At 23.0% G+C, this 17,931-nt stretch overlaps 4 protein-coding genes across 4 annotated transcripts; all 4 read left to right on the top strand. All coding sequences in view use genetic code 6, as the record gives it.

The window, feature by feature from the left end:
- Positions 1–1,015: 1,015 nt before the first annotated feature.
- TTHERM_01166310 (transmembrane protein, putative) lies at positions 1,016–2,262 on the top strand (the record flags this gene model as incomplete). Its single annotated transcript, XM_001026800.2, has 3 exons — positions 1,016–1,074; positions 1,127–1,329; positions 1,763–2,262. The coding sequence occupies 3 exons, from the start codon at positions 1,016–1,018 to the stop codon at positions 2,260–2,262; spliced, it is 762 nt and encodes a 253-aa protein (XP_001026800.2).
- Positions 2,263–2,820: 558 nt separating this feature from the next.
- Positions 2,821–7,305, top strand: TTHERM_001166292 (N2,N2-dimethylguanosine tRNA methyltransferase; the record flags this gene model as incomplete). Its single annotated transcript, XM_012800753.1, has 8 exons — positions 2,821–3,223; positions 3,285–3,476; positions 3,712–3,977; positions 4,041–4,205; positions 4,268–4,445; positions 4,511–4,766; positions 4,823–5,215; positions 7,194–7,305. The coding sequence occupies 8 exons, from the start codon at positions 2,821–2,823 to the stop codon at positions 7,303–7,305; spliced, it is 1,965 nt and encodes a 654-aa protein (XP_012656207.1).
- A 1,153-nt stretch (positions 7,306–8,458) lies between these two features.
- On the top strand, positions 8,459–8,915 carry TTHERM_01166290 (hypothetical protein; the record flags this gene model as incomplete). The annotated part of the gene is made up of 3 exons (XM_001026798.1): positions 8,459–8,514; positions 8,686–8,726; positions 8,776–8,915. The coding sequence occupies 3 exons, from the start codon at positions 8,459–8,461 to the stop codon at positions 8,913–8,915; spliced, it is 237 nt and encodes a 78-aa protein (XP_001026798.1).
- An 84-nt stretch (positions 8,916–8,999) lies between these two features.
- Positions 9,000–17,384, top strand: TTHERM_01166280 (phospholipid-translocating P-type ATPase, flippase family protein; the record flags this gene model as incomplete). Its single annotated transcript, XM_001026797.2, has 14 exons — positions 9,000–9,305; positions 9,425–9,550; positions 9,804–9,883; positions 10,043–10,235; positions 11,870–11,952; positions 12,006–12,123; positions 12,192–12,500; positions 12,560–12,952; positions 13,223–13,351; positions 13,403–13,540; positions 13,614–13,846; positions 13,917–14,395; positions 15,044–15,501; positions 15,561–17,384. 14 exons carry the CDS (start codon positions 9,000–9,002, stop codon positions 17,382–17,384), a joined length of 4,869 nt encoding a protein of 1,622 aa, XP_001026797.2.
- Between the last annotated feature and the right edge of the window lie 547 nt (positions 17,385–17,931).

Raw genomic sequence — 17,931 nt, 5'->3', positions numbered from 1 at the left:
TCAAAATTAATAATCAAAAATTCTTTATGATTTTGTGAATTTTCTAGAAGCATAAACAGGTCTATTTCAAAATGTAATAGAAAAAGATTTCAAAAAATATTTGATCACTAAAAATAAAAAATGATAAAATCTTACTCACTTTGATAAAGTAAATTGGTGTTTATTTTTTAATTTCGAATTAGTTCTCGAATAAGAAATATTATATAGAAAACTAATATAATTGAAAGTGTGCTTAATAATAATGTTCGGAATTAAAAAATTTATGAGTTTGTACCATCACTTAATAAATTAATTCCAACTATACCTCTGTGAGAATCAAAAAAATTAAATCTAATCTTAATAGTCTCTCTAGGTATTGGCTCCAAAATAATCCGAAAATGTTAGCATTAAAATATTAAAAGGAAAGATTCATATCAAAAAATATAACAAAAAAATTGAATTTGGCTTGTGTAATTAAATTAGTTTAGGTTTTTTTTGTTTTTTGTTTGTTTGATTGCTTTCTTATATATATGTATTTTTTTTTAATGCTTTTAAGTATAAATGGGTATTTCTATAATTTTCTATTTATAGGATATACTTATTAAGCTTATTAATTATAAATATAAATTAAATAAAGTATCATGGTAGAAAGTAGAAAGCTAATAAGAGTAATTTAGAAAGCGAAATTTAGTAATGCAAATGCTGATTAAAAAGTTAAGAAAAGCCATATTTGATTTTAAATGTTATGGACTGACATTAATTAATTATAAAAAAGGATTTAAGAGTTTCATAACTTTAGAGAATATTTTATTCGATGATACTGTAAACAATTTAGGAGAAAAACACAAGGGAGTTGGTATAAAAATGATAGGAAGCAGCAAAAATCCTCTAATTTAGCTAAGCTAAATGATGAATAAATGAAGATTATACTTGAAAGATATAAAAAAGAGACAGTAGAAGTAACAATTTATTAGAAAACATTTAACAAGAAAGAAAATCACTCAAAAATATTCTACAATCTTTTATAAATCGTAGAATGAATATAACTCTTCTTGCGTCTAATTAATACTTCAAAGATTTAGAAATCACAAGAAAGTAAAATTCTAATTAATCAATTTATATTCAATCTTCATAATGTGTTATAAAGATGTTAGAATTCTAAAGGAAGGAGCCAAAATTTTGTAAAAGGCAAATCAAGATCAGTGATAAAGAGATTGAGATACATAAAATAAATAGATCCATCATATATCAAAGATATAACAGTAATTGAAAAAAATATTAACTTCCCTAAATACCTCAAGTTATTAGCTCATTACAATGATATTGAAATATATAAATTTAAATTTAAAAGTAAAATAAATTGATTTTATTATTAGCTAAACAATAAAATTTTAATATTTTTGATAGTAGACATTGAATCTAAATGTTCTAATTTAATAGTATCTGTAAATTATTTAAGTTGTTATCAAATTAATTCATAAAATTATCTTAAAAATAAATGCATATTAATTTAGAAAAGCTCTATTTAAATCTTCATTCATTTATTTAATAAATATTTTCATTTAAGGACTTTATTTATGTATTTTACTAGATGTAAAAAACCAATAAATATAAATTAATTATGTTTATTATTTTCTGCATAATATTTATACTAACTTAAAAATTTATTTGACTTTAAAAAAAATATTTTTATTTTTAAGCAACAAGAGCATATATAGTCAGAAATGTAATAAAAATAAATATACAAATATAAAAAATTATTTCAATTCTTTTTTTAAAATAGGGTATTTAGTTCAATGGGGATCTTAGTTAGTAACGAAAACAAGGAATAAATTAAATTCTGATATCATTAATGCTCTTGAATTTTTAAAGAAAAACCTTTAGTATAACTCAATAGCTATAGCTAAGGAAGATATCTAATCTTATTTGTATATAGAATTTTTATTTATTAAAAAAATTAGATAGTAATTTTTATGTCTATACATTGTAATAATAATTTTTTATGTCTCCACATTATATTAATAATTTTTTATGAAAAATTTTTTTCGCTTATCCAATTTATGTTTTATTAAAAATATCCTTATTTATGTTTATATAACTAATAGATTACAGTTAATATATTTACTAAGTAACTTTTTATTTAATGGTGTCTTCTAATATCTGAAACAATAGCACCAAAAATTTTCTATATTTTTTTTTATTTTCATAAAAAATTATCATAAATAATAATTTATAATTTGTATTAAATAATTTTAGAAGAAAATTTAAGTTTAGATAATATGAAATAAAAAATGAAATAATTTAAACTATTTTTTAAAAATAATTTAAAATTATGTAGGAGCTAATCTTAATAGTTTTGTAGTTGCTCCAAAATAATCTAAAAATATTAGCATTAAAATATTAAAAGGAAGGAAGGAAGAATACATATTAAAAAGTGTATCAAATAAATTGAATTTGGTTTGACTAATTAAAATAAATTAGATTTTTTTGTTTGTTTGTTTTTTCATTTGTTTATCTGTTTACTTTCTTGCTCTTGCTTTCTTGTTTGTTTTTTTATCTGTTTATTTGTTTATTGTTTGCTTTCTTGCTTGCCTTCTTGTTAGTTTGTTTATTTGTATATTGTTTTCTTTCTTTCTTGCTTGCTTGTTTGCTTATTAGTTTGCTTGGTTGTATATATTTTTTATTGCTTTTGTGAATGGGTGGTTAAAGAATTTTCTATTGGTAGGATATGCTTGTTAAGTTTATTAATTATCAATACAAATTAAATAAAATATCAAAGTATCAAAGTAGAAAGTAGAAAGATAAAAGGAATAGTTTAGAAAGCAAAATTTAGTAAAACAAATGCTAATTAAAAAGTTAGGAAGGGCGATATTCGATTTTAAATGTTATGGGCTGACATTAATAAATTATAAAAAGGGAACTAAGAGTTTCATGAGTTTAGAAAATAATTACAGAGATATTTAATTTGATGATATAGTTAATAATTTAGGAGAAAGCCACAAGGAGTTGGCATAAAAATTCAAGGAAGCAGCGAAATTTTCTAATTTAACTGAGCTAAATGATGGACAAATAAAGATTATACTTGAAAACTATAAAAAAGAGACAGGAGAAGTAGCAATTGATTCTAAAACAGTAAATAAGAAAGAAAATCACTTTAAAATGTTCTACAATCTTGTATAACTTGTAGAAAGAGATATCACTCTTCTTGTGGCTAATTAATATTTTAAAGATTTAGAAATCACGAGTAAATAAAATTCTAATAAATCATTTTATATACAATCTTCTTTAATTGCTATCAAATCAAGATGGATAGAGTTTTAAAGGAGCCAGAATTTTGTAAGGTAAAGCAAGCTCAGGAGTAAAGGCATTGAGATACGCAAAGGAAATAGATCCATCGTATATCCAAGATATAACAGTAATTGAAAAAGATATTAACTTCCCTGAATACTTCAAGTTATTAGCTCATTACAATGATATTGACATGTCTAAATTTAAAAGTAAATTCATTTCATTATAAGCAAAACAATAAAAGTTTAATATTTTTGATAAGTAGACATTAAATCTAAATGTTATAATTTAATAATATCTATTGATTATTTTAGCTGCTATATAATTAATTCATACAATTATCTTAGAAATTATAAATAAATGTAAAAAGCCTGTTTTTACTTTTTGGAAAAAAAAATAGATCCATATTAACTTTTTTTAAGTAGTTTTTATATGATAAATTAGTTGTAAATAAAGAGACAAACCACTTTTATTTGAGCAAAATTTTAGAGAACATGGATAAATATGACTAACCTGAGTTGTATGATTTTATAGATATTGAAGAGTATGGTTCTTCTATTGACACTATTCGTTAGGCTATTAAATTGGTTAAAAACGGCGGTATGATTTCTGCTATGTTCACAGATATGTCTACTTTATGTGGACCTAATGTTATAAAATGTTACAGCAGTTATAACAAGTTTAGAATAAGACTTGCTTCTTTAAATGAAGTAATTAAGATGTTGTATTTTATTTGATTTTTTTAAAAATAAATAAATAAATAATAAAATTAGAATGCAATCAGAATTATTTATTCTACTATTTTAGACATAGCAACTTAGAATAACTATTCAATAGAACCAGTTGTTTCTTTTTAGAGTGATTTTTATATTAAGATTTTCTTCAGAGTTCACCACAACGGAGTCGAATCTCAAAAAGCCCTTGAGAAGTTGAGCTTGGTAAAACAGATTATTTTTTAATCAAATTTTTTAACAAGTGAAATTCTTTGATCAAATAAAAGGTTTACTAATGCAGTGAGTGCCCTAATTATCACGTTCATACAATAGCCAAAGTTTAATAAAATACTATTGAAAATGTTTAAAACGGAACCTTGAAGCTCGAGTCTTCAATGGACTTAAAATTGAATGAACTAAAAGTTCCAAGCAATTGCAATGTTTGCGAATCTAGCTGGATTCTGAGTAAAATAAATAATTTTTAATTGAATTTTATAAAATATTAATTCGGAATATAAATAAATAAATAGATGGTCCTCTATGGAATTAGCCATTGCATAATTACAAATTTGTATAGAATGTGCTTAGAAATTTGTAATCAACTGGAAGCGAAAAGGTGTTTAGCAAAAATAAAATTATGCTCATTCAGTCTCATTTAAAGTTGACAGCTTATTTAGAAGCAATTCTTTAAGAGAAAGAATTCGACAAGTTTATTTTAGGCTACAATTTGACTTTGATCAATGGCTTCTATAAAGCAAAAACTTATCCTACCACAAATCACATTAAGTAAATTTAATAAGAAAAATGGGAAATTTTATATTAATCTTTTCTTAAAATCAAAGGAGAGCTTTGGCTAGAGCTGGATATACAATTAATAGATCAATTTTTGAGAAAAAGATTTACAAAACTAACGCCCCTTCTAATGTAATATTTGATACAATGAGAGGATGGAAATGGGTGAGTGATAAATTTAAAGAAGGTCAAAGCATGTATCCAAATTAAAATTAAACCAATTAAAAGCAGCCAGAATAAGAAGACTAGAACAGTCCCTATTCTAGAGCTATGCGCAAACAATAACAATTTTACCCTAAATTCTCCAAACTTAATCACCTCGAAATCGAAAATATAAAAAATAATAACATCGACATGGATTACTTTTAAAAACCATAAAAAACTGTGTTCTATCCCAACCCTACTGAAAATTGGGGACCAAAGAAACCCTTTTCTATTGCTTAGTAAATAATTTCATTGATTAAATATCTTTAATTTATTTTCTTATTTTTTTCGATTTTTACTAAAATCGTTACAATGCTTAATTACTCTTTTTATTTTTTTAAATAATTTCTGATAAATAACAATTAATTGTAAGCAAATTACTAAAATTTCAATTCATTATTTTTGATCTGTTTCTTAACTCATAGAAAATAAATATTTTTGTTACAAAAATCCAAATAAAATCTTTGAAAATAAAATTAAGACAATAAAAAATTATTTCAATAAGCTATTTGAGAAAAATAAATTGGAAAATCAACAACTTTTCTTATTCAAAAAACGAATATAAAACAATATAAACGAAAATTCTTCACATGAGATTGAATAACTTTTTTACTAAATTTAATACTAAAAACGACAAAAAGAAATACTTAATAAAGAAGAATTAATGAATGAATGAATGAAAAAGTTAATTATTATTATTTATGGAATTATTCTTGAAGCATTCGTTTAAAATATTTAAAGCAATCAAATAATATTTAAATCTAAATCATATACTAAGATTAACAATTTGAATTTTTAATTTTTGATATTCAGCATGAGATTGAATAAATTTTACTAATTTAAATACTAAAAATGATCAAGAGAAATAAATAATAAAATAGAATGAACGAATGAGAAAGTCAATCAAATAATATTTAAATCTAAATTTTAACCTAAAATTAACAATTTGAATTTTTAGTATATGATATTCAATGATTATTAAAAGAATGAATGAGAATGTTAATAATTATTACTTAGGGAATTATTCTTGAAACATTTGTTTAAAATATTCTTAGCAATAATATAATATTTAAATCTAAATCATATACTAAGATTAACATTGATTTATTTAGTTTGCGATATTCATTGATTATTACAAGAATAATGATTATTATTTTAGGAATTACTCTTGAAGTATTTTTTAAAAATTTAAATCTAAATCATATGCTAAGATTAACTATTTTAATTTTTAGTTTATGGTATATATAGATTATTAAGAGAATGAATGATAATGTTGTTGATTATTATTTAGGGAATTATTTTTGAAACATTTATTTAAAATATTCTAAGCCTAAGATTAACAATTTTTAACTATAAGTTTATGATATTCACGCGTTATTATTGGAATGAATAAAAACCTATTAAGGGAATTACTTTAGAAAGTTTTATTTAAAATGTTCTAAGCAATAAAATAATATTTAAATCTAAATCTAACGCTAAGATTATCAATTTTTTAATTTTAGTTTATGATTTAATATTCAAAAATGATAAAGAAATTATTATGACAAATGATTAGATTTATTGTAATAATAAAAGAGAATTCCAAAAAAAATGAGAGATGAAGTATTTATTAATATCTTCATTGTATTTTCTTTATTTCACAAATGTTTTTTTAGACAATTAACTCAATAAGCAGATTTTTTAAAAATTTGATACTCATTATCAATAAGAAAATATAAAAATATCAAAAAATTAATCCATTATTAGGAACAATAACTTTTATTTTTTTTTTGAAACCCTCTAAATTTAGCGAATTTCTCTTGACATATTTATTTAAGTTTTTTTGCTAAAATGTAATACTTTAAGCAATCAAATATTATTTAAATCTAAAAAAATACCTAAGATAAATTATATCTTTTACTTTTAATAAATTAGTAAATATTCATGCAACAGTAATAATTTCTTATAATCATTTTTGAAAAAAATTAATTAGTAATTTACTCAATTTATTTACAATAAGATTTGAATTCATAATTTATTTGATAATCTTATAAGAAATTAAGTGAATGAATTATTTTTTGTAATTGAAGTCAAAAATAATTTTGATTCAAAACAATCAATTTTATTTATTTAACTGTAAAAATCAAATAAAAGGAGTTTTAAGCATCTTAATAGAAACATAAAAATTATTTTAATTTTAAACTATTTTTGAATATTAATTATTATTTTAATTAACAGCACTCACAAATTCGAAAAGTAAAAAATAAAAGATGAAAATTTAGATGACAACTAGATTTTTACTTAGAATGAAAATGACTCAAATGATAATAGTAGCGGAGAAGAAAAATGATAATGCTTTACGTTTTAATTTATAATAATTATTCCTATTTACTTATCTAAATGTATATTATTAATCTTATAAATCATATAAAAACTTTAACTAAATTAAAATCTTTTAAAAATATTTTCTTTCTTTATGCAAAAAATTAAAAAAATAAATTAGACAAAATTATTATTTTTGCTTTTGTTTGTTTGTTTATTTCATTTTTTTATTTTGATTAATTGATATTTTTACAGTATTTTGCTTGTAATTTAAAATTATGAGTAAGCATAAAATTTAAGCAAGGAAAGATTTTTGCTTGTTTGTTTCTGATGTAAAAGTTAATAAAAAATTCTGGCGTACAAATTCTTGATTTGAAAGTTTGAAATTATTCAAATCTAGTATCATAGATTCACAAAATCGATAAAAAATAATAACTCAAGTATAAAAAGAAGAAAGTTTCTAATTGATTTAATTCAAATATTGGAGTAGATCTTTAGCAAGTAAGATAGCTACTTTAAAAAAGTATGTAAATTAAATACGATAACTAGCTTTAATAACTGGTAAAAAATATAAAAAAGTATGCATAAATTATTAAAATCAGCCAAAAATTAATCAAAGAATTATTTAAGGCTTAAATTAAATTCATTCGATGAATTTAGAGTAAATCTAAAAAAGTGAATAAAAATGAATTCAAACCAATCATCCATCCTAAATTGTTCTATTTTTAACAATAAAAATTGTGAGAATTTTATGAAAAACCTAAACAAAACAAAGAAAAACAAGAAAAAATGGAAGCTAAATGAATGAAAACAAAGTAAACAATGAAAATGGAAGTCTATCATACAATTATTTCAATTTTTTAAAAAACCTAATCAAATAAATGGATAAAAAAATTAAAAAAGAAATGAATGAATTTACATAAATCAGTCTTATTATTGTGCATTATTAGTAAATTAAATTGATTAAGCGCAAATATGAAAATGAAAAATTAAATGAAAGATAATGAATTTAAAATCACTGTGCAAATAAATCAAAATGAGTTTCATAGAACAAAATAAATGAAAGCCAATTCGATAAAAAAAAAATAAATGAAAATTGATTGAATTTGACAAAGATTATTGCGAAAATAGAAAAAATACATGAAAATTAATTAAAAAAATGTAAGAAAAACTATCATGAAATGAATGAATCAAATAATTTAGGTGATGGTATAATGAAAATTAACACTGTAAAATTGTAATGCATATATAGATATTATTAAATGTAAATATGAATTAATAAGGAATGTTTTTTTACATGTGCTCGTGAATGTATATTTGTTTTTATGTTTGTATCTATTTATCAATCAATCAATCAATCTTTTTATTTATGAATTAAGTAATCAATTCATATTGATATAAGTAATAGCAAGGCGGTAGTATTACTTAACTAATTGATTGATTAATTAAGTAATAAATAAATAATTTAATACACAATTATACAATTTTTTTTTTTCAGTTCAATTATTTTAAAAGAAAAGAATTACTTTAATTTCAAAGTAGAAAAGAATTCACTACAAGGAATAGTTTTGTATATTCGTAAACAAGCAAGATAGCAAGCAAACAAGCATAGAAGAATATAAAAGGAATTAAGCTTGATTGATCGATAGGCTAACCAATAGGAAGAAGCATACAAAATAGTGGACTATATTGGAAATTAAATAGATAAATTTTATAATTTGGATGTCGCACAAAGTGAGAGACTAAGAAGAATCTAACAGATAAACAATATATCTTAATGATCGTACATAAAATCAATTGATTCATAGAAAGTTTTACAATCATATAAAGACATCAAAATACACATGGTGGAACTTTGTTCCAAAGGCGTTGATTTTGCAATTTATGAGAGCAGCTAATTTTTATTTCTTAATTTCTACTGTTGTCCAATGTATAGATATCATTTCCCCTTTAGCGCCTTTTTCCGCGGTTGGCCCACTCATATTAGTGCTTGCCGTATCTTTATCAAGAGAAGCAATTGAAGATTATGTAATTAATCACTTATTTTTTCTATTATCAAGCAATATTAAAAGGCTAAGCATTTATAAACAGCCTCAAAGCATTGCTGTTACCTTGAACTCAATAATTATTTTCAATTTCTAATAAAGAAAAGACACCGCAATGACGATCTTGTCAACGAATAGAAATCATTTATTTTTAATAACAAAAACTTTACAAGCATTATGTGGAAGGATATTTAGCTTGGCGATATTATAAAAGTTAACTAAGAGCAGGTAATTTGATACATAAATGTTAATATAATATTTTTGTAATCCATTTAGCACTCTTCTGAGTAGAGTTAGCTAGCTTTACTAATATTAAAATTCTTCTATTTCTATTTCATGATTCAATCAATCAATACAATACAATAAATATATCTTGAATTTAGATAGAATTCTTTTAGTTTAGTTTTACTATCAAAAAATGAATACAAATTAATAAAAACTTTCAAGCTAATTCTCATGCATTTTTAAATTAAATTTAAAGATATTGCCAGCAGATATTTTGGTTATTACAACAAATGAAGAAAACGGCACAGGTTTTGTCGAAACTGCTAACTTGGATGGGTAAATTATGCTAAAAAATTTAATGTTTATGCATTTAATAGAATTTTTATGTTAGAATCTAAATTTTTGCCAACTTTATTTGAAATTGATTTGATTTGATTTGATTTATTTATTTATGAAATTGAATTATAATCTTCTATTTCACTTATCAATCAATAGTGAGAGAAACCTAAAAAGCAAAATATCTCATGAGATTGTAAACAAGTACGGTAGAGAACATTCTCTCATTAAATTCAAGGGAAAAATTGTTTGTGATAAACCTAACAACAGAATCCATAGTTTCAAAGGTTTGCTCTATTTGGACGACGAATCGAAACCAATAGTACTCAACAATAATAATGTCATGCTCAGAGTAACAAAAAACTTTTTCACATATTTTAAAAAATTTAAGTTGAAAAAAAGAATAAAATTAGCAAGTTTTAAAAAAATTATAGACTCAAATATCATAAGCGATTTATCATAGTTTATTTCTGAATAAGCCAAATAAAAATAATAAAAATCAATCCAATTATTGAATGAAAAAATATTCCAACAAACAATAGTGGCTTATTTAGTTTGCTTAGTATTTTATCAAAGAAATAAATCTTAAAATTATAAAAATGCTATTAATTAATTCATATAGAAATTAAGAAATTTACCTTTTAATTATTATTATTAATATAAATAATAAAACGTATTAACTAACAGTTAGATAATCAAAGAATTTAAATTATTTAGATATTTTCAAGCTTTATAAAATACTAAGCTATTTCCAAAAAGCGTTTTATCAAATAAATAAATAAATAAATGATTAATTAATTGATTTAGAAATCATGAAAATTGAGTAATTATAAGCGTAAATTAAAATCAATAAATATATTAAGAAAGGAATTAGCTTGCTTAGATATTTTCAAGCTGTACATTTACTTACTTAGCTATTTCCAACTAGTGTTTATTGAAAAAAAAGCATTAAAAAATAAATAATTTATCGTTCTTTTAGAATTGGTGAAACTTTACTTTTTATTAGCATAAATAATTATAGATAGATTATGAAAGAATTTAAATTTTTAAATACTTTTAAGCTATATAATTTACTTAGCTATTTCCAAAAAAGTGTTTTCAGAAAAAAAATATTAAAACATGAAAATATTAATTGATTAATTGAAAAATCATGCAATTTTAGTAATTATTAAAATAAATAATAACACTTATCAATAGATAGATTATGAAAGAATTTACTTGTTAAGATATTTTCAAGCTTTTTAATTTACTTAGCTATTTCCAAAAAAGTGTTTTCAGAAAAAAAATTATTAATTGATTAATTGAAAAATCATGCAATTTTAGTAATTATTAAAACAAATAATAACACTTATCAATAGATAGATTATGAAAGAATTTACTTATTAAGATATTTTCAAGCTTTTTAATTTATTTAGCTATTTCCAAAAAGTCTTTTATGAAAATAATACTAAAACAAGAAATATTAGAAATTGTGTAATTTTAGTAATTATTATTAGTATAAATAAATACATAATAACTCAAATAACAATCAACATACTATGAATGAATAAGCTTATTTTGATATTTAAAGCTATAAATTTTACTATTTTTTCCTATGTGTTGTTTTTTGAAAGAAACAATTTTTAAAATTTAACTAATGAATTTAGAATTTTTTAACAAATAAATTCTTAGTAGCAAAGTTTTCATTAGATTTTTGGAAAAAATTAGCTTTTTCAAATCTTTTAAAGCTAGCTAGATATTTAGCAATTCCAAAAAATGTTTTTTGAACGAATTAACTCTTAAAATTAACAAAATATTATGAAACAAAATAGCATTTTAGTAATTAATAATTAACTAGGCTTATGAAAAAACTATGAAAGAATTAACTTATTTTAATATTTTTAAGCAATTTAATTTACTTGGTTATTTAAAAAAACATTTTATTTATTTTAAAGATTTATAATTTATTCAGATGGAATAATAACTGTTTTTAATAATTACTAATAGGGCACAACTTTAAAGAATACTGAATGGGTGATAGGAGTGGTAATTTATTCAGGTCAAGACACGAAAATAATGAGGAACTAAGGGTATTTTTAAGTATTTTAATTAGGTTTTTTAAAATATATTTTAAATGAATTAGGCAAGTGAAGCACAAATCTACTCATATAGAAAAGAAAGTGAATCCTATAATTTTTATAACATTGTTAGTTCAATTAGCTCTATGCATTATTATGGCTATTCTTCTATCTATTTTTTAGGTAGACTTTAATTTGCCTTTAGATATTTAAGCTTTTAATATATATTTTTTTTTAAAATTATTATGAAGAAAAACACAAATCCTTTGGAAAATAATAAATATAACTACGCTTATCTTTATGGAAACAGTAGCGATGGTCTTTATAGCTATGAAGTTTAGGGAACAATCAATTTTTTTTCATACTTTTTACTATTAAATTCACTTATTCCTATTTCTTTGATTATTTCTATGGAAGTTGTCAAACTATTTTAATCATCTTTCATGGAGTATGATGCTGAAATGCACTATTTAGACGATGGATAAGTTCAAAAAATGAAGGTGCTCAATACTATGATTCATGAAGAGTTAGGAAAAATTGATTACATCTTTACAGATAAAGTAACTTCTTTATATTTTCAACATATTTTATATTTGGTTAAATACTAACAAATAAATAGACAGGAACATTGACTTGCAACATTATGATTTTCAGACATGCAAATATCGCTGGTTCTGACTACTCTGAAAAAGAACTTGAAGACATCTTAGCAAAATTAGAGTATCAAACTCTCACTTACGATGAAGAATACAAAGATTTTTATCAATTTTGGATGTGCATTGCTATTTGTCACGACGTTATCCTTGAGGAAAAACAAAACGAAATTAATTATTAAGGTTCATCACCAGATGAAGTATGTCTCGTAGAAAAAGCTCAAAAATATAATTTCAAATTTCTCAAAAGAACAACAAATTAAATATTTATACAAGTGGGATCAGAAATGCATACATTTAAGCTTCTCAATAAAATAGAATTCACAAGTGAGCGTAAAAGAATGAGTGTCATTATTTAGGTATTCAAATTCATTCTAAATATTAAAAAATTAATTAATTCTTTTATAATCCAACAAATAATTAATAAAATTTATTAAATTTTATGAAATTTGCTTTAAAAATTATGAAAAAAATTAAAGTTTTGTTTCTTAAATGAAGGAATTTTGTGCTTTTTTTAGAACCAAATAAAAATTGAAATGGTTTTTGATAATGAAAGAAAGACAATTTTTTGCTTGAATTATCCTAAAAATAATTATTGAAAAAATAAATTTGTTTTTGTAAAAAAAAAGGATCCAATAACAGGAAAAATATATATGTACACTAAGGGAGCTGATTCGTTCATGCTCAAACATATTTCGAATACAAGTGAAGCACTTAAAAGTAATATAAAGCAAAGCCTCAAATACTATTCAAAGCACGTAAGTAAACAGATTGAAAGACAATGTTTTAAATGAAAATATTTAAAAAAGGGGTTAAGAACTCTCTGCTTGGGTATGAAAGAGTTAAATCAATAAGAATATGATGCATGGAATTCGCAAATACAGGATTTAAATATGAACATGATTGGAGACTTGTTCCCTGAAAAAACTAAAGATAAAATTGCTGATGTAAGATAAATTAAATGAAATTTTCATTTGGTTTTACTATAAAAATTTGATTTTATTTTAAAATTGATAAAAGCTTGAAAATGAGATAGAAACAGGCTTTGATCTTTTGGGAGTTACTGCACTTGAAGATAAATTGCAAGAAGGAGTTCCTGAAGTTTTAAAGGATTTCCATGAAGCTGGAATCAATGTTTGGATGCTCACAGGTGACAAACTTGAAACAGCAGAAAATATTGGTTATCTTTGCAACTTGCTGAACAATCAAACTAAAGTGTTCAGAGTTCAATCTCACTATCCAGACGTTACGAGGTGAATAAATATTTCAAGAATAACCAACTAATTAATTAATAGTGATAATTTTGTTTAAATAAATAAATAGAGACAAGTTCTTTAGAATAAAGGGAAGAATCAACCAAATAAAAACTGTCAGCGAAATAGGAGAAATAAGAATAAAAAACAACTAAAATAACCACCATGATTTCAAAAACAAAAAAGTTGGACATTAAAACCAGAATATAAACAGAATAATAAACGATGGAGGTTCCTAATCGAGACGAGATTCCTATCTAACTAAAGAAGAAAATAATTCATTTGAAATAAACTAAGTGAAAGGCTACACAGGATTTGCCTTGGTAATAGAAGGAGAAGCAATCGGTCATGCCTTACATGATGATTAATGTAGAAAAGAGTTCTTGCAAATCATTCCAGAATGCTGCACTGTTATATGCTGCAGATCAACTCCAACATAAAAAGCAGAAATGGTCAAATTCGTTAAAACTCATTTTAATAAAACTTGTCTAGCTGTCGGAGATGGAGGTAATGACGTAACCATGATCTAAGAAGCAGATATCGGAGTTGGTAAAAACTAAATTAATAAATTTATTCTTAAAATAAAAACCAAAGCAAAAAAGCATATTTATTATTCTAACTTAGTGAATTTTACTAAAACAGAAATTTAATGACAAATAAACAAATAAATGAATGAAAGAATAAAAACAATTAACATAAAATTCAATTAAAAGACAAACATTCATAAAATTAATGAATTTCTGATAAAAAAAATTATTTTATTTTTCAAATAGATTTTAAATAAATTAAATAATTTCATTATAAATTAGCTTCGATTATTCATTTTAAAAATCAAATAAATGAAAAACCTTTAAAAATTATTGTTTTTTGCTAAAAATATGAACGGCTTTTAAAATAAAATCTAAGGGATTCTTTCATGAAAAACAATTAATTAATTTGAATAAGAAATCTAAATTTTTACATGAATATTAATTGTTAATGACTTAGCAATTGTTAATTATTTATTATAAAAATGAACCAAAAAATCATTCAAGGAAATACCTTTAAAAAAATAATTATTTTTTGCTAATTATTTAAATAGATTTTTAAAATAAATAATAGATAATACAAATTTATTTTGAGATTAATAAACAATTTATGAATTTAATAAAGTATCGAAATTGAATTCACTTAATTAATATTTTTGTTTTTTTTTAGGTATTATTGGTAAGGAAGGAAATCAAGCAGCTTTAAGCAGCGATTATTACTTTGGGTAGTTTAGGTTTTTGTGGAGACTTTTGTTTGTTCATGGGAGATGGAATTTATACAGAACATCTTACTTTGTTAACTATTTCTTCCTTAAAAATTTTATTTTCACACTTCAATAGTTCTACTTTGGGTTCTTTTGTGCTTATTCAGGGTAGTCTTTTTGGGAAGACGGTTATTTACTCAATTTCAACTCTATTATTACTGCTTGTGCTCCAGTTTATTTTGCAGGGTTTGAGTAAGATGTCAATCCTCATGGATCTGAGTACATCGCTAAGTATTTGCCTCGTCTCTACAAAATATTTAGAGAAAAAGATCTTTTTTCTTTTAAGGTCTTCGGAATAGTTTTCTTATAAGGTGTTGGCCTTTCTCTTACAACTTATTTTTCTGTATTTTTTATCAACTATTAGGTAATACAATATTTAATTTCTTTGAATGAAGTAAATATTTTTAACATAAATAAATTTAGGATTACTATTAGATGAGCGGAGATGGTAAAATCGATGGTTTGTGGTTTTAAAGCTTTTCTTCTTACTGCAGCACAGTTGGAGTGGTTTGGGCTATCAATTTTATGGACACAACATATTTTTCACCATTTACTTTCTTTTCTTACGTGATTGTTAGTTTGTTCTTATTCTTCCCTGCTTTCGCTTTTACTTATGACATTTTTGCTGGTCCCTTGCAAGAAATGTTACTTATAAACATTGGAAATTGGAAATTCTGGTTGACTTTGTTCTTAAATGTTGCTTTTATCTGTATTATTAAATACACATATAAAGTTTACAGATACATATTTGCTCCAGAATTAGTTCATGATTTGCAATATCACAGAAAGAAGTTAAACGAAGCTGAGAAGTAAGTTAAAAATCAATAAACTGATCCTAATATTAATAATAGCAATAATGCTAAAAATAACAACAACAATAATAATGCCTACACTACTCCTGAAAATGGTTTACAAATCGAAATTGCAGATAATATCCAATAAAATGAAATTGCACTCTAAAATCCATCTAAAAAATCTGTAGAATTAGAACATAAATAAGAAAAGGCTTCAAAGAGGACTGCGTCTTTATAAAATGTGGAACACTAACAAAATTTAAATGTCGAATTTACTGATTTAAAACTTTAAATGAATCATGATCTAGATAAAGGCAGTGGAAGAAAATTAAATAAACCTCAAAGCTAAAATTTCATCACTATTTAAAATAATGATTAGAGCGTGCTTCATAGCGAACAAAGTAACATGGTGAATTTTAATAATAAATAGGTCACCTATAAAAATATCAATCACAATAATGAGAGCACAAGAAGTCTAATTAAAAATCACTACAATAACAACATTCTAGCTGTAAATAATGCTTATTAAAATAATAACATAATCTCTAATATGCATACAGCCAATTAGCTTAGTAATAATAATTTAATTAATAATCACAGTGACAACATTTTAGTTAAAAATTTAAGCGAATCTTCTTAAAACTAATCAAATAAAGCTCAAGAAAACGATCATCCTTTGACTGTGTTCTAGAAAAATAAGCAATTTTACATTATTAAAAATGAGATTTCTGATCATCCTCAAATACATGCCAATAACCAACTTAATTTTATGGAAAATAACGATGAAGACGAAGAAAGAGCCTTTAGTTAAAATAGCTAGGCCGCAAGTGATAATAAGAAAAAAGGCAGTCCATCTAGCGATTAAAATGATAAAGCGAAGTAGACTAGTGTCAATGCGTTTGTGCAAGAAAACGAAGATTTTAATGACGATGAAATGAATGAATACAGCAACAGCATCAATAAAATAAACAAACTCCCAAAAGAGTAAAATAAAAAAATCAGTGTTTATGAAAAAGAGTCTCAACTCCAATCCAAAATCCACACGAATAAAGGAGTATTTGGAGAAGAACCTGACAGACCTTCCCATCTAGGCGACAGCAAAAAAATATACATTGGAAATGACTAATTTGAAAGTGTAGCAGAAACTGTCCCCAAAACAAATGTCCTAATAAACAATGAAAACGAAACATCTCAATAACTTAAAGAGTTGAATACATTCAATATCAACTACCAAAATACTAAAGTTAATATCATTTAATCTGAGAAAAACTCAGAACTTCCCCCCGCAACCCGCTACGAAGGAGTTAAAATACCTCAAGCTGACTCTGACAACGAAATCGAATATCAAACCGATAACCTCGATATGTAAAAAATGGAAGAAATACAAAAATATATGTCTAAGAGCAAGTTCTCTTAGCTTCCATAATAATAAGAAGATAAACACTAAGACTGAAAATAAATAAATAAATAAATAAATAAATAAATAAATAAAATAATAATAATAAATAGATAATTATAATAGTTTATTTAAATTAATTATATAAATCATTAACTTTTAATTGAATGATGAATATCAATATTTATAAATATAAATAGTTAGAAATAAAGAAAGCCTCAAAATAAATAAATAAATAATTAACTAATAAAAAACTTAATATATAAATAAAAAACTTAACATCTTTGATAAAAATAATTTGTATCGATGTTATCATATTTATTGAAAAAAATTGTTAAATAAGTTAGTAAATTCCTTTCTAAATATATATATTTTTTGTTCTTTCAAATATCTTTTATAACTATTAATTACTAATTTTAATTAAATTAAATTCCTTTCAAGAGGAAATTTTTTGTTAAAAACCTATCTTTTTTTAATAATTTATTGTTTCTATCAATATTATCAATTTAATTGCGCAAATTTATTAGATAAGTAAATTCCTTTCTCAATATATTTTCTTCTTTCTAATATCTTTAAAAACTCTTAATCCTAATTTTAATTAAAT

This window comes from Tetrahymena thermophila (assembly GCF_000189635.1).
Source record: "Tetrahymena thermophila SB210 genomic scaffold scf_8253978, whole genome shotgun sequence".
In the NCBI taxonomy this organism is placed as follows: Eukaryota; Ciliophora; class Oligohymenophorea; order Hymenostomatida; family Tetrahymenidae; genus Tetrahymena; species Tetrahymena thermophila.
Note: the sequence above shows the minus strand (reverse complement) of the source record. Positions and strands in the feature narration are given on the sequence as shown.